At 37.0% G+C, this 26507-nt stretch overlaps 1 protein-coding gene across 2 annotated transcripts in view; it reads left to right on the top strand.

Annotated features, from left to right (window-relative positions):
- The window catches only part of GABRB2 (gamma-aminobutyric acid type A receptor subunit beta2), a 297656-nt gene that overhangs the window by 220709 nt on the left and 50440 nt on the right, over nucleotides 1-26507 (top strand). The window contains exons 6-9 of one of the 2 annotated variants that reach the window (XM_064279025.1): nucleotides 1430-1567; nucleotides 3435-3587; nucleotides 7261-7505; nucleotides 14029-14142. In XM_064279025.1, coding sequence (XP_064135095.1) covers nucleotides 1430-1567; nucleotides 3435-3587; nucleotides 7261-7505; nucleotides 14029-14142 — 650 coding nt within the window. The remainder of the gene's footprint in view (nucleotides 1-1429; nucleotides 1568-3434; nucleotides 3588-7260; nucleotides 7506-14028; nucleotides 14143-26507) is intronic. The other variant, XM_003404636.4, reaches the window with a different exon arrangement.

The raw sequence follows: 26507 nt of genomic DNA, 5'->3' as shown, positions 1-26507 counted from the left end.
ACTCAGCAACTTTGCGAAAAAACTGTATTTCTGCATCAGATAAAGATGGCTGCTCTTGTTTTATGAATAAACAGGGCTGCAGATTTCTAGAAAAGTCAAATCATTGTCTGAGCTGTACTATGGTTAATGTAGATTTTCAAACTGAGGGAATCCTGCTCTGAGAAAATCATCTGTTCCCGTCTTTCTTGGGGATTTCACTCCCTCTCTTTGGAGGAAATGTGGTTTATTGAAAACAATGTGGAGCTAAAGTCAAAGGACTGGCATTCTAGTCCTTGGTCTCACACTATGTAGTTATATGTCAAAGAGTCTAGGCAGTCTTTTCATTTGCTTTGTTAATTTTAAATTGAGGGAGCAATATCTGTTCTCTCTGCCTCCTGGACTTGTAAAGATTCAACTATCCAGAGGCAAAAGTTCTTTGAAGAGATAAATGTGATACACATATGTAATGTAATACTTTTTGCTTTGGGGTTTTTGTTTGGGGGGTGGAAAGGGAGATGGTGAGTTTGTAAAATATTAATATATACTGGATTTCATTACATGCTTTCTTTTATGGCACTGTTTGCAATCCATTGTATGGTTATTCATTGCAATTATGTGTGTGCTTACTACTTAGGAGTGTATGTATGCCTGTTTGTTAAAGTTCTGCTCTGCTCCATGGATTGAAAGTGTCATTACAACAGGGAACATATCTTTATTATTCAGAATCCTCTCCCTAGCTATTGTGCAATGATGAGCATGATACGTCCTCAATAAATAATAATGAATGAGTAGGATCATGTCTCCTAAAGGCACTGTGAATTTATATTATATGCTACACATTTATACTTACTACTTGAAGAAGCTATTGGAATTCATATTGTTGAGTTGTATATTTTTTACTTAGGTCTTCTGCAAAATCAAAGTAGAAGATCACATATATGAATATATATTAAAAAATGATGACTTTGGTTCTTTATAATCACTTCTCTTTTGACTTGAAATCTAAGCATATAATTTGAATATTTTATTGGGGGAAGTTTTATAGCTTTCAGTTTTATGCTGATAATGTGAAAGATTTTTCTCTTCTTTTATCTTTTTTAGAGTACAGTCCAGGGTTATGAGATTTTTAAGAGAAGAAGATTTGTAACCAGATAAACCTAGTTCCAAGTCCCAAATATGCCCTAGAAACTTTCTAGTTTTGAGACTTGAGGCAAGATGTTAATCTCATTAAGCCTTGGTTGCTTTATGTGAGCCTAATAATACCTCCCCCATAGATGTGTTGTGAGGAGCAGATGCAGTAACAGACCTTAAGTGCTTAGTATGGTACCTAACACATAACTGTCTCTCAGTAAGCTGCAGCTTTTATTATTTATAATGTTCATCTTCTAAATAAGAACTCTTTCTGTTTTGTTTTGTCTATCTGTGTGTTTGTGTATGTTTTCTTTTACAGATGGATACACAACTGATGACATTGAGTTTTACTGGCGTGGGGATGATAATGCAGTAACCGGAGTGACAAAGATTGAACTTCCACAGTTCTCTATCGTAGATTACAAACTCATCACCAAGAAGGTTGTTTTTTCCACAGGTTTGTATCAGGGAAGAGGGTTAAGGGAGAAAAGTCTTCTTTGTATTGGGTCAAGAGAGGTTACTTCCCTGGGTACCAGGGAATGACGGTGACTCTAGATGACTTAGATCTGCCCAAAACCCTCAGTTCCCCATCAAACCTGCAGCCTCAGTTCTGAACCTATCCAATTATTTTCCAGAAGGCAACCACAGCAAAGCTGCTAGGTCAGCTATGTGTCTCTCATTCAGCAGAGAGGGGACTAATTGTTAGAGACAGGATACAGAAAGAGAAATGAAGGCCTAGATTAGAGGGCCCACCTGGAGCCTTTCTGGTAGGGAGGGGTGAATACGGCACCTTCTGTTCCAGTCCACTTCTCCCAACTTGCCATGTGTTTGGACTGTCTTTGAGGTCAGATAAAGGTAAATTCTGAAGTTATAAAGGCCAAGATTGAAGGCATCGAAAAAAGCTGGAATCCTGCTTCCCCCAACTTTACGCATTCCATAGAATTGATCGTAATCCTCTGAAACGTACTGGAGATAGGCAAGCGGTAGTCTGCCCAAGTCTGATCACAATGGAATTACCTAAAAATGGTTGGGTGGTGGCATTTTGCATTTTCCTCAAAGGATAGGGATTTCTTTAAGCAGGTTTACCTTCTGTTTTGGAACTAAAACCCCTTCCAGATGTTAAGATCATTCTGATGTTTCCACCATCTTTACCCTTTCAGTATTGAGATTTTGAATTGTCAGCCTTGGTTTCATCAGCACAGTTTTTATGTATTTTTCTTAACAAAAAAGTCCAGAAAGTTATAATAATTTACTAAACATTTATTTAAGAAAAAAGATAATAAGCACACAGGAATAGGCTTCTTTGTGTTTTTCTTATTGAAATAAATCCCCCAGGCACAGAAATAGCTAAAACTGTAACTGTGGATTTTGAATTATCCTACTGCAAAGGAGTCAACCAGTTTGTGTCCCTGTGTACTATGTGAACCAAGAGCTGTGTGACTCAATAAGAATTCAAAGTAGCATCTAAAGAAGTAGCTTTAAAGAAAATGACAACAACAAAAATTTTCCAAACTCTCAGGTCTTCCAAACCCCTAAGGCCCTATTGAAAAGAGTTCCTACTTAAAACATTGTTACTTTAACATAAAGGCACTTGGTTTGGTCCCATTGGCTGAACAAGGATTCCTTTCAATTAGTGAGAATGTCTTCTCCTATCTAATACCCCAGGTTCCCACAACCAAAGAACCTTACTTTAGGGAAGCTGATTTTTTAGTTATATCTCCCACAAATATTGTTCAAGAACAGGGATTCTCCACCTTTTGGTGGGTTAGGGATCCCTTTGGCACTCTGATTAAAGTGATGTAATTATTTTAAAAATCTGTACCCACAAAAACCTACACAAAATTTCAGGGGGTTCCTGTACCACCCTAAGTCTTGACATTGATTCCATATTTAAAATCCATCCTGTGGCTTGTGAAGGGCTTTCTTTTATTATGGTGACAGCATGCAGCCTTATTCTGTATATAACAAAACTCACAGGATGAACTCACTGAGGTCAACAGTCCAGGGGATGAACAAGAGACTGTCCCAAAGCGTCTTGTTATCCACAATTGCAGCAAACATCTATCCTTAATCCAGTTATATGATGCTAGGTAGGTAAGAGCTGGGGTTCTTTTGATTATGGACAAGCACAGGATATATATTCAATACTGAGCAACTCGTGATAATGAAAAACCCTGTGTTCTCAGGCTACTTTTGCAGAAGAAAGAAAAGCGTCCTTCACCAAAAGCTAAAATTTAATTTAGGGAAGATAAACACACTGTATGAGGTTGTTTAAAGAAAGATATCTTATAAATATTGATGATGTTCTAAAACTGTCTTTCTAGGTTCCTATCCCAGGTTGTCTCTCAGCTTTAAGCTTAGGAGAAACATCGGTTACTTTATCCTGCAGACATACATGCCTTCCATCCTGATCACCATCCTCTCCTGGGTCTCCTTCTGGATTAGTTATGATGCTTCAGCTGCAAGAGTGGCATTAGGTAGGCCATTTTACAACTGCTTATAGAGTTTGTCTGTGTGTGACCACATGTGTATGTGTGTTTTCCTTATCCCTGGAATTTGTAATGCTAGAAAAAGGCCAGGCCACACACATTACAAGAGTTTGGCTGTGAGTCTTCAGGTGATCTGATTCAGCATTAAATCAATTAAACACGAATTAAAATTCTTTCATGTCAAAATTAGTTAACTGTATAGCTATTGGTAATGAAATTAGTCCCATCAGTTTGATATTTTCATTGAAGCATAGTTCACGTAATATTGCTTGCATAATTGTCCAATTAATTTGTATCTGTGCTTCTTTACCTGAGAAGAGCTCCTGACATCTTTTTATCCTCATTTTTTTCTGAGCAAGAAACATGGAAATGTGGTGTGTAGCTAATGGATAAGCAGGAAGAATTCGAAAGTCTTATTAGCATCTCGGAGTAGCATAGCAGAGGGCAGGAGACAAGAAAGTAATCATGTTGGAGAAATGCCCATGGTACTGCTTATCTTATGCCTGATTTTGTGTTATAAAGCCAGAGGAGGAGGATAAAAGAAGAGAATAAACTCTATTTCTTGAACATTTTTATGTTATTAGTTCCAGCTGTAGTAAACCTATGACCTTTTATAAAATCTTTACTATTTTGAGTTATGACTATTCCCTTTTAAAATGTTGTATTGTTAACTCTTCTACCGTGAGTTCCCAACTCTATCATTACTTTCTTAGGTTGTTTATTTATTCATTCATAAATCATTGTTGAATACTGATAATGTGTCAGATAGACTGGGCACTGGAGATACAGTAGTGCCTTTCTGGAGCTTATGTCTTAGTAGAAGATGGACAATAAATTTACATAATAGCTATGCAAATTACATAATATGTTAAGTTTATAGAAGGAAATGAAGCAAAGTAAGGAGGACTGGGCTTGCCAGGGCATCCAGTTTAAAATACCCAGAGTAGAGCTCATTCAGAAGTTGTCATTGGAACAAAGACTTGAAGAAGATGAGGGAGCAACTCATGTAGATACCTGGGTGAGGATATTTCAGGGTGCCACAAATGTGTGAGGCAGGAGTATGCCAAACATGTCAGCAAGAAGGCCAGGGAGTGCAGGAGGAAGTGGTAACGATAACATTGGGGAGAGGCAACTAAAAGATCATAAGTGATTCACCGACCATGGAACTTTCATTCTGAGTGAAATAGAGAGCCACTGAGCAAAGAAGTGACATGATTCAATTTGGGTTTTAACAACATCGCTTTGGCTGCTGTGTTGAAATTAGATTGTGGTAGTTGAAGGGTGGAAGGAGGAAAAGTAATTACTTTTCAGACTGAGTCAAGCCCCCTGTAATATGTCCTACTACATTTCCATAGAGCTCCCCTTTGTAGACCAACCACAATTATAATTTATATTTATGTGGTTATTTGAACACTGTCACTTTTCCCCACAATACTGAAAGATCCATCAGAGAAGGGCCCATGTCAAGTTCTGCTTCCATTTTTCCCTAGTGTCTTGCACAGTGAATAGCGCTCTGCAAGCATTTGCTAAATAAATAAATGAATGAAATTTGCTAAATGTCTCATTTTTCCAAAGTTAAAATCCATTGTCTGTTTTATGTCTATTATAGAAATAATGGGGCCTGGTTTCTCAGTGGTTAAGCACTTGGTTGCTAACCAAAAGGTTGACAGTTAGAATCCACCAGCCGTTACTTGGAAACCCTTATGGGACAGTTCTATTCTTCCTATAGGGTCTCTATCAGTAGGAATCGGCTTGATGGCAGCTGGGGTTTTTGTTTTGTTTTGTAGTTTGTTTTTTTTATATAGAAATAAGAAACAATTTATTGATTTTGTAAAAGAAAAATTGTAAATGCCTTTTTATGTAAACAATTTATTACTAGGATCAGAGATACCTTAAGGTGGGATTTAGATAAATAGTAAAATCATCACTGTCGCTTTTATTATATACAAGTGGTGCAGAATAATTTGTAGTTGAAATAATGAAGAGAAAAATGAAATAGGAAAGTGTTCCAAATAACAAATGTATGGAAGATATAAGAACTGTTAAGACTACTAGATCTAAACCAAGACCCGTATTTTTCTGACTATGCTTGGAATCAAATGTTCAAATGTATTTTTTCTATAGCTATCGCATGGGCATATATCAAAACAAAACAAAAATTATGGTTTTGTCAGAGTAGAAAAATTAAATCAGAAAACTATCCCAGAATATCATAGAAAGGAAGCAACTTCTCAGGTGTGACATTGGGTAGTGTTTAAGAACACAGGAGTCTGAGGCAGGCTGATCCCAGTTCAAATGTGACTCTTATCTGTGTGATCTGTCTGACCTCTGAGCTTTGTCTGGTTTCACATCACTGTTTTGCTCGGAGCTGTATCTCATCATGTTTAAGACTCTTGACTCCCAACATTTTTGCTCAGCATATCTCTGTCTGCCCCTCCAAATACACCTGTGAGAGAAACTGCTCTCCACTGCTGGAGATGCCCAATCGGCTGGACGAACAATTATAGCCTGATCCAGTGTGGTGTTTCCCATCAAAAACCTGTATTATCCAACTTCTGTATTATCTATTTCAGCATTGGATGCCTAGTTACTCAATCCAGACTCATGAAGGCTTCTCTGTTACCTTCCACCTCAATTCCAAATGTTTACCACCATAATTCTGTATCATCTGTATTGCTATTATTTTAATTTCCTTCCCCCTCCTCGCTTACTTGGATTATTCTGAAAGCCTCTTGACTGGTGTTCTTTATTCCAGTCTTGTATGCTTCTCCTCCATCCTCCACACTACTAGCAAAATGATTGTCCCAAATTTGACACATGCCTTCTGGCTTGGAGTTAGTGACTTCAGATTGTCTTAAATTTAAATCCGAGCTCCCTTTTACACTCCGTATATGTTACTGTCTATGATGATGCAGCCCATACTTAAGTCTCCACGCTCCTCACCCTTCTTCCTTCATGTCCTATGATGTATGTACTCACACTGACTTTCTTAAGATTTCTTTAATGGATTGTGTACTGTCACCCCTCAAAGCCAGCCTTTATATAAAAAGTTCTCTCCAGCAATGTCCTCAGCTCTACCAGCACTTTGGTCTTCCAGGCCTTGGTTGTCTGGGTAACTCATTCTTCAGGACTGAGCTCAGAAGTGCCCATTCCCTCATTGTCTTCTCCAGTATACCACAAGGCTGAACTCCCCTGTATCCTCAGCTCTCACCCTACATGCATGTCTACCATAGCATTTAATTCATATTTCTAATCCTTCATTGAATATAAATATAGTTAAAGAAAAAAAATTTTTTTTACACTAATGTTGACAGTAAATTAAGGATTTATGCGTATTTCCAAGGCATATCACAGTGCTCAGTATATAATAGGCACCAAATAAATAATTTGTGAATGAATATAATTTACCTTTCTAGCAACTATGGGGAGCCTGGGTGGCACAGGGGTTAAGAGCTTGTCTGCTAATCGAAAGGTAGCCAATTCAAACCCACTAGCAGCTTCCTGGAAAGCCTACGGGGCAGTCCTACTCTGTCCTATAGGGTTGCTATGAGTCAGAATCCACTCAGCAGCGAAGTTTTTTTTTGGGGGGGGGGTGGGCTTCGCAATTATGAAAGTATCAAAAAATGAGAATGTTATTACTTTAACCTTTATTTTTTTTCAGGAATCACAACTGTCTTGACAATGACCACGATCAACACCCATCTCCGAGAAACTCTCCCTAAAATCCCCTATGTGAAGGCCATTGACATGTACCTAATGGGGTGCTTTGTCTTTGTTTTCTTGGCCCTTCTGGAATATGCTCTTGTTAACTACATCTTCTTTGGAAGGGGACCACAATGCCAAAAGAAAGCAGCTGAGAAGGCTGCTAGCGTCAGCAGTGAGAAGATGCGCCTGGATGTCAGCAAGGTAAATACAGAGGGCAAACCTTCCTTGCTTCTTAATTCATAGAAGGATGCTAGCAAAATATGCTAAGAGCCTGATTTAACAAATGAGGAAACTGAGGTCTGGGAAAGAAAATGAGTAATTTTCCCAAAATCACACAGATAATTAGTGATAGAGGCAGATTCAGGGCCCAAGTTTCTGATCCAACATTGTGATGCCCTTTCCATTAACAGTTGGGTTGTTGTTGCTAGGTGCTGTCTAGTTGGTTCTTACTCATAGTGACCCTATGTACAACAGAACCAAATACTACCCAGTCCATCCCCACAATCATTACTATGTTTGAGCCCATTGTTGCAGCCACTGTGTCAGTCCATCTTGTTGAGGGTCTTCCTCTTTTTCAATAACCCTCTACTAGGCATAATGTCCTTCTTCAGGAACTAGACCCTCCTGATAACATGTCCAAAGTATGTGAAACGAAGTCTCAACATCCTGGCTTCTAAGCAGCATTCTGGTTGTAGTTCTTCCAAGACAAATTTATTTGTTCTTCTGGCAATCCATGGTATATTCAATATTCTTCACCATTAACAGTAGGGTTGCTCAAACCTTACTCACCTAAGAACCACCTTCACGATTTTTTCCACAGATGAGTATAATGTGTATCATTATTTACTTTATATTTCTTTACATGTACTTTATTTAAATTTATTTAAAAAGGAGATTTCCTATTACTCCAGCCAGTCTTACTTTCCAAAATACTGGAGGGTTACCATAAATATAAATAAGTTAAAACAAAATGATGTTATTCAATTCTAGTTTACACTATTGTCCTGTGAGAGCTCTTGGCCTGAGGTCTTCCTTTTCTTTGATAAAAAGAGAGATCAGCAAGTATTAAAGAGGTATTAAAGACTTGACAGTAAGGCTTTATTCTTGGAGTAATTAGAAGGACAGAAAGAAAAGTGAAGGAGAAAAAGTAATAATTTTTTCCTCTAGCAACACGTTATTACTTAATACCTTGCACTTGTACCACTTGGAAACCCTGGTGGTGTAGTAGTTAAGAACTACTGCTGCAACCAAAAGGTCAGCAGTTCAAATCCAACCAGCACTCCATGGAAACTCTATGGGGCAGTCCTACCCCGTCCTGTAGGGCCACCGTGAGTGGGAATCGACTGGATGGCAACGGGTTTTGGGTTTATACCACTTGAAATCAATGAAGCACTTGGCTGTACCAGGTCACTGAATAGCTTAAGCCAGGAATAGTCAAAGAACAAGTCCAATACAGTATAAATGTTGTTGAGTCTTTAAGGCAATAGTTCTCAACCTGGGGTGCCCATTGGAATGATCTGGAGATCATTAAAAATTACTAAAGCCCAAGTCCTTTGCCAAAAGTTCTAATGTAATTGTCCTGAGGTATGCCTATACATCATAACTTTTTAAAGTTTACCTAGATTATTTTTTGGTTGTTGAAAATATACACAGCAAAACATACACCAATTCAATAGTTTCTAACGAACAATTCAGTGACATTGATTACATTCAAGTTGTACAACTTGTGCGACCATTCCCACCCTCCTTTTCCAAATTGTTCCTCCCCCATTAGCGTAAATTCACTGCCTTCCAAGCTTCCTACCTAACCTTTCGAGTTGCTGTTCTCAGTTTGATCCCGTATGAGCAGTTCTTTGAGACAGCACTATACGCAAGGCAGACATTCTTTAATGCCAGACTATTGTTTGATTTAAAGAAGGCTTTGGGTAGTATTTTTGGTTTATGGTTTAAGGTTTAAAGATTATCTCAGGGCAATAGTTTCAGGGGTTCATCCAGCCTCAATGACTCCAGAAAGTCTAGATTTCTGGAGAATTTGAAATTTTGTTCCACATTTTTCCTCAGATTATTTTAATCTGAAGCCAAGGCTGAGAACCATTGCTTTGAGCCTTTGAGCACAGTCCCAATGAGCCCTGTTTACTTCCAAGAGAGGGCATAGCTATTATAGAACTTTCTACATATACATATTTGTATATGTATTTTTATGTAGTCAAATTCACATAGACCATCAAAAATAAACAAAAAAATAATGTCTTATTTTAGTATCTGCCCTATTAAATAGTGTTTATAAACCAGTGTGTAATGTTAGATTTGATAATTAATTCATAGTGATAGGGCTAAGAAAAACAGTAGTACTTTTAAACTGTCTGCAGCTATTAACCATAAGATTAATTGAATATTTCATTAGAATGTTAATATTTCTAACTTCAATTTATTCCAAGGATACCACACCATAAGTATTCTCTACCACTGGGTTTTATTTAGAGAAAGTTCTATGGCAGCTTCCAACTCATTACTGTTCTCCATATGTTCATAGATCTGGTATTAGATTTCAGATTGTTTTCTAAACAAGGCCCCTGGATGTCACAAATGGTTTGTGCTTGATTACTAACCTAAAGGTTGGCAGTTTGAACACACCCACCAGTGCCACAGAAGAAAGGCCTGGCAATCTGCTTCCCTAAAGATTACAGCCAAGGAAGCTCTATGAAGCAGTTCTACTCTGTAACACATGAGATTGCCATGAGTTGGAATCGACTCAACAGCAGCAGGTTTTTTTGTTGGGTTCTTTTTGTGGTATTCGATTTTGAACTATTCTCTAATCAAAGGCACCTCTTTCTCATGAGATATTTGTCATAATTCAAATTTTCGGGATGAAAACTACTATATGAGGAAAACTGTAACATGAGTTTGAAATGCACTGTTCATCTGACAACCTAAGAGAGCAATAACGGTAGGTTGGAATCCACTGACAGGTTCCAAAAAGTGAAACCTTGGGCATTGCAGAGAAATTGACAATTTCCAAGACTTTTTCATGGTTTACTGGCTTTCAAAGACCATCCCGAAAATTTGAATCATGACAAATATCTCATGAAAAAAAGAAGTGCCTTTGATTAAAGAACAGTCCAAAATCTAATACCAAAAAAAAAAAAAAAAAAAAACCTGTTGCAGTTGAGTCAATTCCAACTCATGGCAACCTCATGTGTTACAGAGTAGAACTGCTTCATAGAGCTTCCTTGGCCCTAGTCAAGCAGAGGAAACCCTGGTGGCATAGTAGTTAAGTGCTACAGCTGCTAACCAAAGGGCCGGCAGTTCAAATCTGCCAGGTGCTCCTTGGAAACCCTATGGGACAGTTCTACTCTGTCCTATAGGGTCACTAGGAGTCGGAATCGACTCAAGAGCACTGGGTTGGTTGGTTGGTTGGTTGGTAGTCAAGAAGATAAAATGAATAAATAAATAAAACTATCTCATAGGACTGCAATTTAAAATGAGTCAATCAATTGCCTAATGCAAGGCTAACTCAGTAAGATAACATCTGATCTCTTTTTCACTGTCGTCTACCTTGCTTTTCATACCAATTTGCATTTAAATGATAAACTTAAGACTCAGAGCAGTGGAGGCTTTATAACCAACTGAACCTAAAAAGCTTCAGATAGTTCTAAACTCAATGGGCTGAGGTAAAGGTAGAGAAAGTTTCACTGGGCAGGTATCCCATAGGGGGCTGAAGTTGGACCCACAAATCAGATCATAGAACGTTAGAGATGAAAGAAGATACCTGAAACTCTTCTAGCTCAGTAGTTCTGAAACAGGAGGCAATTTTGCCCCCAGGAAACATTCAGCAACGTCTAAAGACATACTTGTCAAAACTGAGGAGGGGGTATTACTGGCATCTTTTTTATTTATTTATTTTTTTTTTAGTAGGTAGAGATCAGGGATGCTGCTAAATGTCCTGTACCCATAACAGTGTAATTTTAGCTCAAAATGTCAGTAGTGCTGAGGTTGACAAACTCTGCTCTAGTCCAGCCCCCTGATTTCAAACATAAGAAACTGAGGCCCCAATAAATAAGATGCTTGTCCTATTCTTGAAACTCTTTAGCAAAAATAGTTTCTTCATTTTCTTTAATCAGCATATATAACAATCAAGACATCAGGAGTTATGATTTACCACAGTGGTTCTGAACAAATATGTTTGAGTCAATTAGGCTTTATTTTCCCTCTCACTTACTTAATAACTGTGTGACAGTAGAGAAGTGATTCAGCTTTTCTGGCCCTTCAGTTTCCTCATCTGTAAAATGGGTTTAATTCCTCTGTCATAAGGGTGTTATGAAGATTATTTGTGATATTGTATAAAGAGGGCAGAATCCTCTCCCATTCATGGTAAGCGCTGAGAAAGTAGTAAATATTGTTGCAAACAATGTAAAATATTGCAAGTGGTAGGCATTGCTACTTTAGAAAAAAATCGAAGTGTCCAGAACGATTTGTGATGCTTGCTTGTGTTTTACATGCTTAAGCATGTAAGATGCAATCCCATCCCTAGGAAAAAGTGCTATCTAGACAGGAATACTTCACATCAGATGCTTTAAGGTCAGAGCAAAGAAATCATGTTTCATCAGGTATTAGCTATCAAATAGATAGCAAACGAGCTATTTCAAACTTTGTTATTTGTTAGACCAGAATACCTGCCGCCATCTTGATTAGAATAAAATAAAATGGTGACCGTGGCCATCTAACATTCTAGTCTCCCATGGTTTCTTTTTTAACCCAGCATGAAAGGCTAAAGGAGAGTCACATTGTTTTCTGACTGAACTTTTTTTTTTTTGTCAGCATCACAAACAATGCCACTCTATTTCTTATCAAAATTGGCCCTTCTTTTCGATTGTAATTTTAAAGTCTTTTCTTTCAAAGATTGGGCACATATTGTTGGTTACCCTGGAAAAGTCAGTTCCTAGGAGAAGGACTGAATTTTTCACTTCCATTTGACAGTTTCCTAGAGATGGAAGCAGTGTGTGTTATCGCCTGTAGTGATTTTTAAACTGTGCTCTGTCCTGAGGTCAGAAAGGGATGAAAATGGGAGGCTTGTCCAAGTGGGAGCCCAGTGTTGCTTCAACAGCATACTTCCATATTTTTCAAATCTCTTTTCTGTATTAATTTCCCATAAATTTTTATTTTAAGGAGGGAATTTATAGCTGTTAAAGCATTTCTTGTCCAGTAATTTAACTGAAGCAGAAACTAAGACTCTTAAAAAAAAAATGAAATAGCCAAGATGTGTAGCAAAGTTAACAAAATTTTTGAGACTTGATCTGGGTTTTCCTATCTTTATCCAGGGTACATTCCACTGTAAAAACAACAAAAACAAACCAAAAAAAAAAAAAAAAAAAGAGAGAGAGAGAGAGAAAAGAACCTAAAAACTCTGATTCTATATTAGCCCCCTCACCTCCTACAAAAAAAAAAAAAAAATTGTCAAGTTGATTCTGATTCATAGCCACCTTATAAGACAGAGTGAAACCACATGGTTTCCAAGGCTATACATCTTTATGAAAGCAGATTGCCACATCTTTCTCCCAGGGAGTACAGCTGGTCGGTTTAAACTGCCATCCTTTTGGTTAGCAGTACAGCACTTAACCACTGCACCACCAGGGCTCCTTGATTCCACGTTAACCCATATATATTCAGCTCAGTTCACCTCACCTGAAAAAAAAAAAAAAAAACTGCTTGCCTATACCAAAAAAAAAAACTTTGTCACCAAGCTGATTCAGACTTATAGAGACCCTGTAAACTAAAGAAAACCAAACTCATTGCTGTTCAGTCTATTCCGATTCAAAAAGACCCTATAGCAACCTGATAAAAAAAATAGGACAGAGTAAAAGAGCCCCGTAGTGTTTCCAGAGAGCTCCTGGTGGATTGGAACTGCTGACCTTTTCATTTGCAGCCAAGCTCTTAAGTCATTGGCTAAAAACAAGTGTCACTTCCTCAGTTGTTACAAATTAAAGTGGAAAATACCAAGGTTTTTAAAATATGCTTCAGAAAAACAGGATACCTACTGAATATTTTTCTCAAGTGTTCTCTGGGGTAGTTAAAAATATACATATCTCTATCCTAGTGTTAGGAGAGTCCTTTCTATTTCCCCTTGCATTCTTCTATGTGTGTGTATGTGTGTTTTTCCTTATAAAATTTGCTTTGGGTTTGACCCATTGTTCTCACTTATGCCTTCAAGTTTTCAGCTCTCTGTCCTTTTATGCTTTATGCTGTTTCCTTGTTTTTCTCTCTACTACTAATTGTATGTATATTTAAGAATTTAGTTATTCCTGCCTTTTCACCGTCTTGATTCTTCTATATCTTAAATGCCTTTAATATTATTATTGTATAGACAGACCCACCACCACCAGTTTTCCACATTAAGTTGCACCAAAGACATCTCTTTTTAAGGGTATTCTGTATTCATGGATATTGTGAGTCTTGGTGTTTTCCTTATCCAGGGTGCCTAATCTTTTCATGCAAAGCCACTAAAATTAGTTCAGTCTATTTACTTCTAGTGCTTGAAATTAGATTTTTTTTTTAATAAAACATTTAAAAATACTAATTAGAATTTCTATTCTCTGTTAGCACTGGTCTTTTCTTATGCTTTCTAAAGACCAGTTGCATTTATCTATATCCAATTTACTTTAACCACCAATCCTAATCTAGTGGCATCAATCGACTTAATTAGCACGTTCTCTACTTTGTCTTCCAGATTTTTTATAAAGATATTAAACAAAGTGGGACCCAATATCGACCCTTATGGGACCCTACTGGAAACCTCTCCCCAACTAGACGGACTACCAATTACGATTTCTCTCTCTATACGGTTAGATAGCCAGTTTTTAATCCATTTATTTGTATTTCTGTTGGAGCCACTTTGTTTAGCTTTCCACTTACAATAGTGTATGGGGTCTTTGCAGGTGACCTGTGGACATATGTCCACAGAGACTTAGAATAAGTGAAATGTTGTCATGAGACCCTGGGGCTTGCCCAAGTTTGCTTTTTTAATATAACTATGGTGAACCTAAGCTTCAACATTCCATTCAGGCATTATTGTCATGCTGTAGAAAAAAGGCAAATGGATCATATTTTGATATTACTTTTTGCTTGTTATGAGAGGATAGAGCATCATTTTATACTCTGGAAATTTCTTAGCTTTGTCGTGGTTGTTGTGTTGAGTAGGTGGGGAACTAAACATTTCTTCTATTGGTTGACTGAGAATTCAGGAACCTGTATTTTCTGTCCTAGGTTATTAATTTCTGTGTAAGAATGTTTTACTTGCATCAAGTTCTTGTTGCTTTATTATTTTTTTCAAGTAAGTATTATGTTGGCAGACTTAGTACTATTATAATAACAGTTAAGAGGCAATAATTGAGATTGTGCCCTGTCAAAACTTCGACTTAAAAAAACTCCAAAAAAGCTTATTTTGGCTAATATTAGTTTCTGAATTCTCATGTGTTTATAATTCTTAATAGTCAAATTGTCACTCATATTTCCCTCCAGATTGGATGAAGATGATTCTAATAATAATTGTCACATTCATCTTATCATCTACTACTTGTCCAACTGCAGTTTTTAATTTCTATTTCTTGATGAGGCAGTGATCATTCATTGAATATTTGTAAATCTTTTGTATGAGGACTTGATGCCAGGTGAATTTTTGTTATTGTATCTTCTAAGTGTCATATTCTTCCTTAATTTCATTGCTTTGACCCCCAAATTCCTTGAAATTTCATTGTTGTTGCCTTTGAGTTTAGGGGTAGGAAGGGTTAAACATTAAATTGCTACTTTATTTTGGTATTGGAGCTACCTTTTAACATCAGTATTTTCTATGTCATACATAGTAACAGAGTTCGATACATGGTATCTTTAAATGCGATCCTGGAGTAGAGATGCTTGAAACTTTGTTATTCACTGTTTTAGTCATAGTCCTCTAAACATCCCAGCACCTATGTCTATGTTCCCAGGCTATCTCATTGATGTTGTTGCTTTTCGTGTTTTTATTCTAGCTACTCTTGTTGAAATTGAAGTAGACTGGTTTGATTGGGTAGCATTCTGGGTAGAATGTCAGTCATTTGGAAGGAAGCATGTTTGACTGTGGAGTTTGGGTTTATGATGAAAATGGTAGAGGAATGCTGTATTTTTCAAAATGAAAATCAAAGCACACAGCATGACTAGTTACTAACTGGGTAAATCCACATGAAACTTCAGGAATATCCTCAGATCACAGGAATATTTTGAAGAAAATTTGCATCTTTGGTGCATTAAATTGTTCAGTTGATGGCTTGAAAGAGTAATACTCTCTGATCCCATGCTTTGGATGTTCATTTGTCAAGAACTCTTCCTGCATTTCATAAACAATTATGATAGACTATTCAATGATTTGCCTTGAAATATGAACCTTAATATCTTTGGGTTTATACTTTTCCCTGTTCGGTATTTCTTTACTCTGTCTTTTGGGTATCTCTGTCTTTTAAGTTCATATTTAAAGCATGAAATTAGCACTAGTATTCAAAAGGTCAAATAATGAGCTTTCTATTACACCTGTAACCTGTGAAAGCCTTGAGACCTATGTGACAATCCTGGGAGGCATTTGAGTGCACTGGGAAGTGGTGCCTTTTAGAATCAGACTGAAACTGGGTTCATATTCAGGCTTTGCCTTTTATAAGCTGTGTGACGTTAGACAATTTTAACCTTTCTATCCTCGAAGTTCCTCAACTGAAAACTGAAAACTCTAATTTCTGCTTCATGTAGTTACTGAGAGGATTGAATGAAATAATTATGTTAAGAGCCTTGTACAGTACCAAGCAAAGGGCACTCAATAAGTAATTTCTATTAGGTGGTGGCAGGGAGTGGGTATTGTTCTCAGTTTTTCTTTGAAAACTGTATTACTTTTTTTTGGATTATAAAACTAATTCATGAACATTTAAAAAAAAAGTAGAAAAGATAATGAAAACCATCTGTATCTTACACCCAGATATAATCCTTGTTAACATTGCCATTTATTCACACACACAGTCATACTGATATAGAAATTATCATACTGTACTACTACATATAGTGTTACTTTTTAATACATTTTCATATCTGTGAGTCAGATTTGACTCAACAGCAATGGGTTTGGGAACCCTGGTGGTGCAGTGGCTAAGTGATACAGCTTCTTTAAGATTATGGAATCTTTAAACACACATGCAGTTCCTCTCTTCTCCATCAGTAGCCCTAGATTACAAAACAGCAATAGGAAAGCAAAGCAAAACAAAACAAAACAAAAAACAATCAACCCCCAACTCAAACTGAGGCTCTGCAGATAAGCAGAGATGCACAACTAGGCCAATAATAGTGCAAGCAGAATAAGAAAATCTACCTGAGTTATATTTGAGCAAATGGGAAGACCCAATAGCAACGTCACCAGCAGGATGAAGCATCTAAACAAATAAACAGCACGACAACTGTTGTAGAATGCTACCACCGTAAAAAGAGAGAAAAACTCAGCATGCAACAGTTAGACAATGACTCTTAAAAAAAAAAAAAAAAAAACTTAACAATAAATTAAACTTTCCCATAACAAATGTTTTCTCTTCACAAAGAATTGAAACAAAAGATCAAAGATGAAATGATAAACAAGAGGAGATTAAAAGGGAGAAAATGAAGACAAAATGATCCTTATAGAGACTACTTAATGAATTTAAAATAGTAAGTAAAAAAAAAAACACTGCCATGGAGTCAATTCCAACTCATAGTGACCCAATAGGACAGAGTAGAACTTCCCCATAGGGTTTCCAAGGGTATAAATCTTTATGGAAGCAAACTGCCACATCTTTCTCAAGCGAAGAGGCTGATAGCTTCAAACCGCCAAACTTTTGATTAACAGCCTAGTGCATAATTAACTACTGTGTCGCCAGGGCTCCTTCAAGTCAAAGTAAAGAACTTTAAAATAGGAAAAAGAAGTATGCTAGTGTTTAGAACTAAAGATATCATGTAGAGCCAAAGCTATGCAACTCTGAGAATTAAGGTTACCGAGTAAGATATAAATGAATTAGCTAGATTCTAAAATAAATGTGTAAAAATAATAAATCAGTACAATAATTCTATAAAGCAAGCCAGAATTATTCACGTGGGTTGTAGAGGAGGGAGGACATGTTTGGTTGCTAATTCATAGCAAGGACTCAGTATTTACTCTTTTATTTTTAATGTGTTTGAATCAAGGTACTGAAAATTAAGGATGTGTTTAAAATTCACATAGATAACTACTCCAACAGTGTTTCTGTAAGGATCTACCACAAACTGCCTCCCTTAGAATCATCTGGGATGCTTGCTTAAAATGTAGATTTCAACTCATACTTTATAAATCAAAATCTTTAGTGCGGAAGCTTAGATATCTACTTTTTAATCTCTTGGATCTTTGTTGTATACACTAAAGTTCAAAGAACCACTACGGTAGAAACCCTGGTAGAATAGTGGTTAAGGACTAAGGTTGCTGACTGAAAGGCTGGCAGTTTGAATCTACCAGATGCTCCTTGGAAACACTATTTGGCCATTCTACTCGGTCCTATAGGATTGCTATGAGTTGGAATCGACTTGAAGGCAATGGGTTTGGGTTTTTTGGTTTTTATGATGGGAAAATCAAAACCTGACAATAAACCACCAAAACCAAACCCAGTGTGGTTCAGTTGATTCTGACTCATAGGGACCCTATAGGGCAGAGTAGAACTGCCCCATAGAGTTTCCAAGGAGTGCCTGGTGGATTCGAACTGCCAGTGCTTTGGTTAGAAGCCATAGCACTTAACCACTACGCCACCAGGGTTTCCATCCTGACAATACACCTTACAAAAGCCTTAAATGAACAAAAGGGAAAAATAATGATGCAAGTTACGCAGCAAAGGCTGGAAATCAGAAATAGGGAAAAGAACAACTTAAATGCAAAATTAAGCAGGAATTAAGATGATAGAATTAAGACCAAGCTTATCTGTTGACGAGAGTGTTATCCAAAGAATACCATTTTCAGATTGAATCAGCAACTAAACCCAACTAAAGGCTTTTTATTAGATATACATACTTCTAAGGCAAAGTTATCGGAAAAGAGTCTAAGTAAAGGCACAGGCAAAAAAAAAAAAAAAAAAAGACAAATTTAAATCCAAAGAAGACTAAAGATTGAATATTATTACTGTATAAGGATGAATTCAATGTAAAATATATTAAGACTGAGAAATACTTTTCTAATGATAAAAACTGTGACCTAAAATAAAGATATAATCCTTCTACATTTGTATAATTCAAATTAAAATAGAATTCAAATAAATTAAAGTGTCAGAAAATAAAAGGAAGAAATAGTAGAAATGTGCTGATAGCAGATGAGACTCAGCCCATCACAGGTCAAGAAGACAAGTAAGAATAGAGAGGCTCTAAATAGCATAAATAATAAAGGATATTATTTACAAAAACTCTGTGTACAACTCTGGGGTTGAAGATACAATAAAATTTTAATTTAAGAACAATTAGAAAATAACAACTGATAAAACTGCACAATTAATCCTAATTGATATGGTTAAAATATTTAACAGTAGGACAATCAGCTTCAAATTCATTTCTAGCAGATTTTAAAAAGTGAATTAAATATACAATTCAAGAAATTAGTAAAAGAGTAATAAAATATCTAAAGGAAAGAGAAAGAAGTAGTTAATCAAGGTAAATGATGTTAACAAATAAGAAAGCCAAAAGAAAATAATGCACAGATAAATTACAGATCTTAAAAGAAGTTTTAAAGTAAAATAGACAAATAATTGATCAAGGTAAATCTTATTAAAGAAGTAAAAAGGAGGACAGTAAATGGAAACACTGAAAACCTAAAACACTGAAAAACAAAAAACCAAACCCAGAGCTGTCGAGTTGATTCCAACTGATAACGAATGTACAGGACAGAGTAGAACTGCCCCATAGAGTTTCCAAGGAGTGCCTCTTGGTTAGCAGCTTTAGCACTTAACCACTACACCAAATGGAAACATTAGAGATTGAAAAAAGACATATGAGCCGTATAAAAGGAGGAAATGAAAACTATGTAAAGACCGTAGAAAATGTGGATAAAACACATAAGATCCTAAGAAAATATAAGCTGTCAAAACTGACCCTAGAAGAAACAGAAAACATAAATGGAAAATTACCAAAAGTAAACCTATTAAACTAACAGAAAAATACAACTCACAAAAAAAAACGCATCTGGTTAAGGTTGTTTCAACAGTAAATCCTTATCAAACATTAAAAAGCAATTACCTCCAATGGTATTTAAATGGTTGCAGATCATAGCAGAAAGAAGAAAAAAAATCCAAATGATGTAGAGTGTAGCATAATATAAATAAGATGCCAAACCACTTATTTTCAAAGTCCATTAAAAAAATTATGGATCCGAGGTGGAGCCAAGATGGCGGAATAGACAGATGCTTCCCGCGAGCCCTCTGTACAACACAGACCCCCCCAAAAAAGTGAAACAAGTATATTTGTGACAAGCTGGGAGCCCTGAGCATCAAAGGCAAGCCTAGACAATGAGCTGAGGGGCAGGGGGAGGAAGAGACCATTCAGAAGTGGAGAGGAGTTACCGGACCTGAATCACAGGGAGCCCTCAGGCACCATTCCCAGTGTGGGGCAGCGGCAGCGGCAGCGGCAGGGGGCTGGTACTATCGTTCAGCTGCAGTTTCCTCAGGGAGAAGCAGCCAGCCACACAGCCTACTCACACCTCTGGAACCTGAGGAGAACAGCGCGCTCGGCAAAAGCTGAGTACTTCTGTACATTTTGCTACACCGCCCCCCCCAAGCCAGCTTCAACAGCTGAATCCCTGGGCCTGAGATAGTACTCATCCCTGGTGAGCACCTAGAGCCATCCTCCCAGCCTTGAGGAAGGAAAAAATTTGCAGTCGGGGAGAAAAGGTAATTTTCTAGCTCCATTAACTGGGGGAGCTCAGGACAGAAGCGGCTCCTGTCCAGGCATAAACTGTCTGTAGATCTTGAGCACCTTTCCCTTCTGTATGAACCTGTGTGGGCCTATTTCAGGAGAATAGGCCCTTGTTGGCAAACTCCAACCATTTCAGCTGTGTGTGGAGAGGTGGGTGTTTGATGTTTGAGATTGCTTTGCCTATTAAACAAGGTCCTAACCTACCCACATCAGGGACCTAAGGACTGGTAGCTCCACTCAGGTCACCCAGCCTCCCGCGACAGGGATCCAAAGATAACTGGTACCTCCCAGTCCTTACAACCAAAAACTTTGGGTGCCCATGGTCCCTGTGCAGAACCCACCCACCAGCACGCTCTAGGGAACAGAGATGCGTTTTCCTCAGGGACACTTGGGGGTCAGTTCTCAGCCCCCTGCCTTGTTCAGAGTGTGACCCCCTGCTGCAATCAGATACCGGTATATACACCAATCACCCCTGCCCCTATAAGCCTGTAGGACAGAGCCTGTACCACACACTTGATATTAGCTACCTGGAAACCTGAGCTGAATTCATAGAGGAAAACTGAATGAACTCCTAGACTGATATACCTGATAACAGCTCTGGCCAGATGGGGACAGGATGCCAGAGCTCCAAAGGCAAAAATAATCAAGCTAGCTCACTCAAGCAATCCATAGGGGTATACCAAAACAAAACAAAGTAAGCAGCCTCGTCATAGTAAGCAAGCATAAACTAATACAATAACTTATACATGGCTCAGAGACAACAGTCAGTATCAACTCACATAAAGAAACAGACCATGATCACCTCAACAGGCTCTCAAAACAAAGAATCCAGAGATCTTCTAGATGAAAGTGCATTCCTGGAATTACTAGATGCAGAATACAAAAGTTTAATATACAGAACCCTTCAAAACATTGGGAAGGAAATGAGGCAATATGCAGAACAAGCCAAGGAACACACAGATAAGGCAACTGCAGAAATGACAAAGATTATTCAGGAACATAATGAAAAGTTTAATAAGCTGGAAAAACCCATAGACAGCAAACAGAAATTCAGAAGATTAGCAACAAAATTATAGAATTAGACAACTTAATAGAAAGTCAGAGGAGCAGAATTGAGCAAGTAGAAGCTAGAATTTCTGAACTCGAAGATAAATCACTTGGCACTAATATATTTGAAGAAAAATCAGATAAAAGAATTAAAAAAAATGAAGAAACCTTAAGAATCATGTGGGACTCTATCAAGAGAAATAATCTATGAGTGATTGGAGTACCAGAACAGGGAGGGATAACAGAAAATACAGGGAGAATTGTTGAAGATTTGTTGGCAGAAAACTTCCCTGATATTGTGAAAGATGAGAAGATATCTATCCAAGATGCTCATTGAACTCCACATAAGGTAGATGTTAAAAGAAAGTCACCAAGACATATTATAATCAAGCTTGCCAAAACCAAAGATAAAGAGAGAATTATAAGAGCAGCTAGGGGTAAATGAAGTCACCTACAAAGGAGACCAATAAGAATAAACTCGGACTAGTCAGCAGAAACCATGCAGGTAAGAAGACAATGGGATGACATATTTTAAAAAAATGAAGGAAAAAAAAAATGCCTTCCAAGAATCATATATCCATCAAAACTGTCTCTTAAATATGAAGGTGAAATTAAGACATTTCCAAATAAACACAAGTTGAGGGAATTTGTAAAAACCAAACCAAAAGTACAAGAAATACTAAAGGGAGGACTTTGCTTAGAAAATCAATAATATCAGGTATCAACCCAAGACTACAACACTGGGCAGAGCAACCAGAAGTCAACACAGAAAGGGAAATCAAAAAAAAAAAAAAAAAAGCAAGATTATTTAAAAAAGCATAAAACGGCATAACAGTGATGTTATTATATAAAAAACATCACAGGAGACATTAAAATAATAAAGAGGGACTAAGAAATGTAATCATACACCTTCCATATGAAGAGGAAGATACGGTGATACCAAGAAATAAAAGTTAGTTTTAAATTTAGAAAAATAGGGATAAATAATAAGGTAACCACAAAGGAGACAAACTATCCTACTCATCAAAATAAAATACAAGGGAAAAATACAGATTCAGCAGAAACAAAATCAACAACAAATATGAGGAAAGGACAATATATAAAGAAAATCTGCTCAGCACATAAAATCAAGCGGGAAAAAGAAACTGTCAACACACACAAAAAAGACATGAAAATGATAGCACTAAATTCATACCTATCCATAATTACTCTGAATATAAATGGACTAAATGCACCAATAAAGAGACAGAGAGTGGCAGAATGAATTAAAAAAACAAGATCCGTCTATATGGTGCCTACAAGAGACACACCTTAGACTTAGAGACACAAACTAAAACTCAAAGGATGGAAAAAAATATATCAAGTAAACAACAATCAAAAAAGAACAGGAATGGCAATATTAATTTCTGACAAAATACACTTTAAAGTTAAATCCATCAGAAAGGATAAGGAAGAAGAAAAAAAAAAAAGGAAGAAGACTATATAATAATTAAAGGGACAATACACCAAGAAGATATAACCATATTAAATATTTATGCACCCAATGACAGGGTGCAAGATACATAAAAAAAAACCTCTATCAGCATTGAAAAGTGAGATAGACAGCTCCACAATAATAGTAGGAGACTTCAACACACCACTTTCGATCAAGGACAGGACATCCAGAAAGAAGCTCAACAAAGACATGGAAGATCTAAATGCCACAATCAACCAACTTGACCTCATAGACATATACAGAACGCTCCACCCAACAGCAACCAAGTATACTTTCTTTTCTAGTGCACATGGAACATTCTGTAGAATAGACCACATATTAGGTCATAAAGCAAGCCTTAGCAGAATCCAAAATATTGAAATATTACGAAGCATCTTCTCTGACCATAAGACCACAAAAGTGGAAATCAATAACAGAAAGAACAGGGAAAAGATATCAAACACTTGGAAACTGAACACTACCCTGCTCAAAAAAGACTGGATTATAGAAGACATTAAGGATGGGATAAAGAAATTCATAGAATCCAATAAGAATGAAAACACTTCCTATCAGAACCCTTGGGACACAGCAAAAGCGGTGCTCAGAGGCCAATTTATATCAACAAATGCACACATCCAAAAAGAAGAAACAGCCAAAATCAAAGAATTATCCCTACAACTTGAAAAATTGAAAAAGAGCAACAAAAGAAACTCACAGGCACCAGAAGAAAACAAATAATAAAAAATAGAGCTAAACTAAATGAAATAGAAAACAGAAAAACAATTGAAAGAATTAACAAAGCCAAAAGCTGTTTTTTTGAAAAAATCAACAAATTTGATAAACCACTGGCCAAACTGACAAAAGAAAGACAGGAGAGGAAGCAAATAACACGATAAGAAATGAGAGGGGAGGTATTACCACAGACCCAACTGAAATTAAAAGAATCATATCAGATTACTATGAAAAATTTTGACTCAAACAAATTTGAAAACCTAGAAGAAATGGATGAGTTCCTAGAAACACACTACCTACCTAAACTAAGACAAAGAGAGGTAGAACAACTAAATAGAACCATAACAAAAGAAGAGACTCAAAAGGTAATAAAAAACTCCCAACAACAACAAAAAAAAGCCCTGGTCCAGACGGCTTCAAGGCAGAGCTCTACAAAACTTTCAGAGAAGAGTTAACACCACTACTACTAGAGGTGTTTCAGAGCATAGAAAAGGATGAAATACTACCAAACTCATTCTATGAAGCCACCATATCTCTGATACCAAAACCAGGTAAAAACACCACAAGAAAAGAAAATTAAAGACCTATATCCCTCATGAATATAGATGCAAAAATCCTCAACAAAATTCTAGCCAATAGAACTCAACAACATATCAAAAAAATAATTCACCATGACCAAGTGGGATTCATACCAGGTATGCAGGGATGGTTCAACATTAGAAAAACAAATAATGTAATGTACCACATAAATAAAACAAAAGACAAGAATCACATGGTTTTATCAATTGATGCAGAAAAGGCATTTGACAAAGTTCGACACTCATTCATGATAAAAATTCTCAGCAAAATAGGAACAGAAGGAACATTCCTCAACATAATAAAGGGCATTTATACAAAGCCAACAGCCAACATCACCCTAAATGGCGAGAGCCTGAAAGCATTCCCATTGAGATCGGGACCAGACAAGGATGCCCTTTATCAACGCTCTTATTCAACATTCTGTTGGAGATCCTAGCGAGAGCAATTAGGCTAGATAAAGAAATAAAGGGCATAGGATACAAGATAAACATACAAAAATCAGTTGAATACCTCTACACCAACAAAAAGAACATAGAAGAGGAAATCACCAAATCAATGCCATTTACAGTAGCCCCCAAGAAGATAAAATATTTAGGAATAAATCTTACCAGAGATGTAAAAGACTTATACAAAGAAAACTACCGTACACTTCTGCAAGAAACCAAAAGAGACTTACATAAGTGGGAAAACATACCTTGCTCATGGATAGGAAGACTTAACATTATAAGAATGTCTATTCTACCAAAAGCGATCTATATATTTAATACAATTCCGACCCAAATCCCAAGGACATTCTTTAATGAGATGGAGAAACAAATCACCAATTTCATATGGAAGGGAAAGAGGCCCCAGATAAACAAGTCATTACTGAAAAAGAAGAACAAAGTGGGAGGCCATACTGTACCTGATTTTAGAACCTATTATACTGCCACAGTAGTCAAAACAGCCTGGTACTAACTAGTACAACAGATACATGGACCAATGGAACAGAATTGAGAATCCAGACATAAATCCGTCCACATATGAGCAATTGATATTTGAAAAAGTCCCCAAAACAGTTAAATGGGGGAAAGACAGCCTTTTTAACAAATGGTGCTGGCATAACTGGATATCCATCTGCAAAAAAATGAAACGAGACCCATACCTCACTCCATGCACAAAAACTAACTCAAAATGGATCAAAGACCTAAATTTAAAATCTAAAGCAATAAAGATCATGGAAGAAAAAATAGGGACAACGTTAGGAGCCCTAATACGTGGCATAAACAGTATACAACACACTATTAAGAATGCAGAAGAAAAACTAGATAACTGGGACCTCCTAAAAATCAAACACCTATGCTCATCCAAAGACTTCACCAAAAGAGTAAAAAGACTACCTAGACTGGGAAAAAGTTTTTAGCTATGACATTTCTGATCAGCACCTGTTCTCTAAAATCTACATAATACGGCAAAAACTCAACTGCAAAAAGACAAATAACCCAATTAGAAAATAGGCAAAAGATGTGAACAGACACTTCACTAAAGAAGACATTCAGGTAGCTAACAGATCTATGAGGAAATGTTCACAATCATTAGCCATTAGAGAAATGCAGATCAAAACTACAATGAGATTTCATCTCACTCCAACAAGGCTGGCAGTAATCCAAAAAACACCAAATAATAAATGTTGGAGAGGCTGTGCAGAGATTGGAACGCTTATACACTGCTGGTGGGAATGACAAATGGTACAACCACTTTGGAAATCAATTTGGCACTTCCTTAAAAAGCTAGAAATAAATCTACCATAGGACCCAGCAGTCCCACTCCTCGGAATATATCCTAGAGAAATAAGAGCCTTTACACGAACAGATGTATGCACACCCATGTTTATTGCAGCACTGTTTACAACAGCAAAAAGATGGAAGCAACCAAGGTGCTCATCAGAGGATGAATGGATAAATAAATTATGGTATATTCACACAATGGAATACTACACATCGATAAAGAACAGTGGTGAATCTGTGAAACATTTCCATAACATGGAGGAACCTGGAAGGCATTATGCTGAGTGAAATTAGTTGCAAAAGGACAAATATTGTATAAGACAACTATTATAAGAACTTGAGAAATAGTTTAAACTGAGAAGAAAACATTCTTTTGTGGGTACAAGAGGGGGGACAGAGGGAGGGTGGAAGAGGGGCATTCACTAATTAGATAGTAGATAAGAGCTACTTTGGATGAAGGGAAAGACAGCACACAGTACAGGGGAGGTCAGCACAATTGGACTAAACCAAAAGCATCAACGTTTCCGGAATGAACTGAACACTTCAAAGGCCAGCGTAGCAGGGGCAGGGGTCCGGGGACCATGGTTTCAGGGGACGTCTAAGTCGATTGGCATAATAAAATCTATTAAGAAAACATTCTACCTCCCACTT

This window comes from Loxodonta africana, chromosome 2 (genome assembly GCF_030014295.1).
Source record: "Loxodonta africana isolate mLoxAfr1 chromosome 2, mLoxAfr1.hap2, whole genome shotgun sequence".
Taxonomy (NCBI): domain Eukaryota; kingdom Metazoa; phylum Chordata; class Mammalia; order Proboscidea; family Elephantidae; genus Loxodonta; species Loxodonta africana.
Note: the sequence above shows the minus strand (reverse complement) of the source record. Positions and strands in the feature narration are given on the sequence as shown.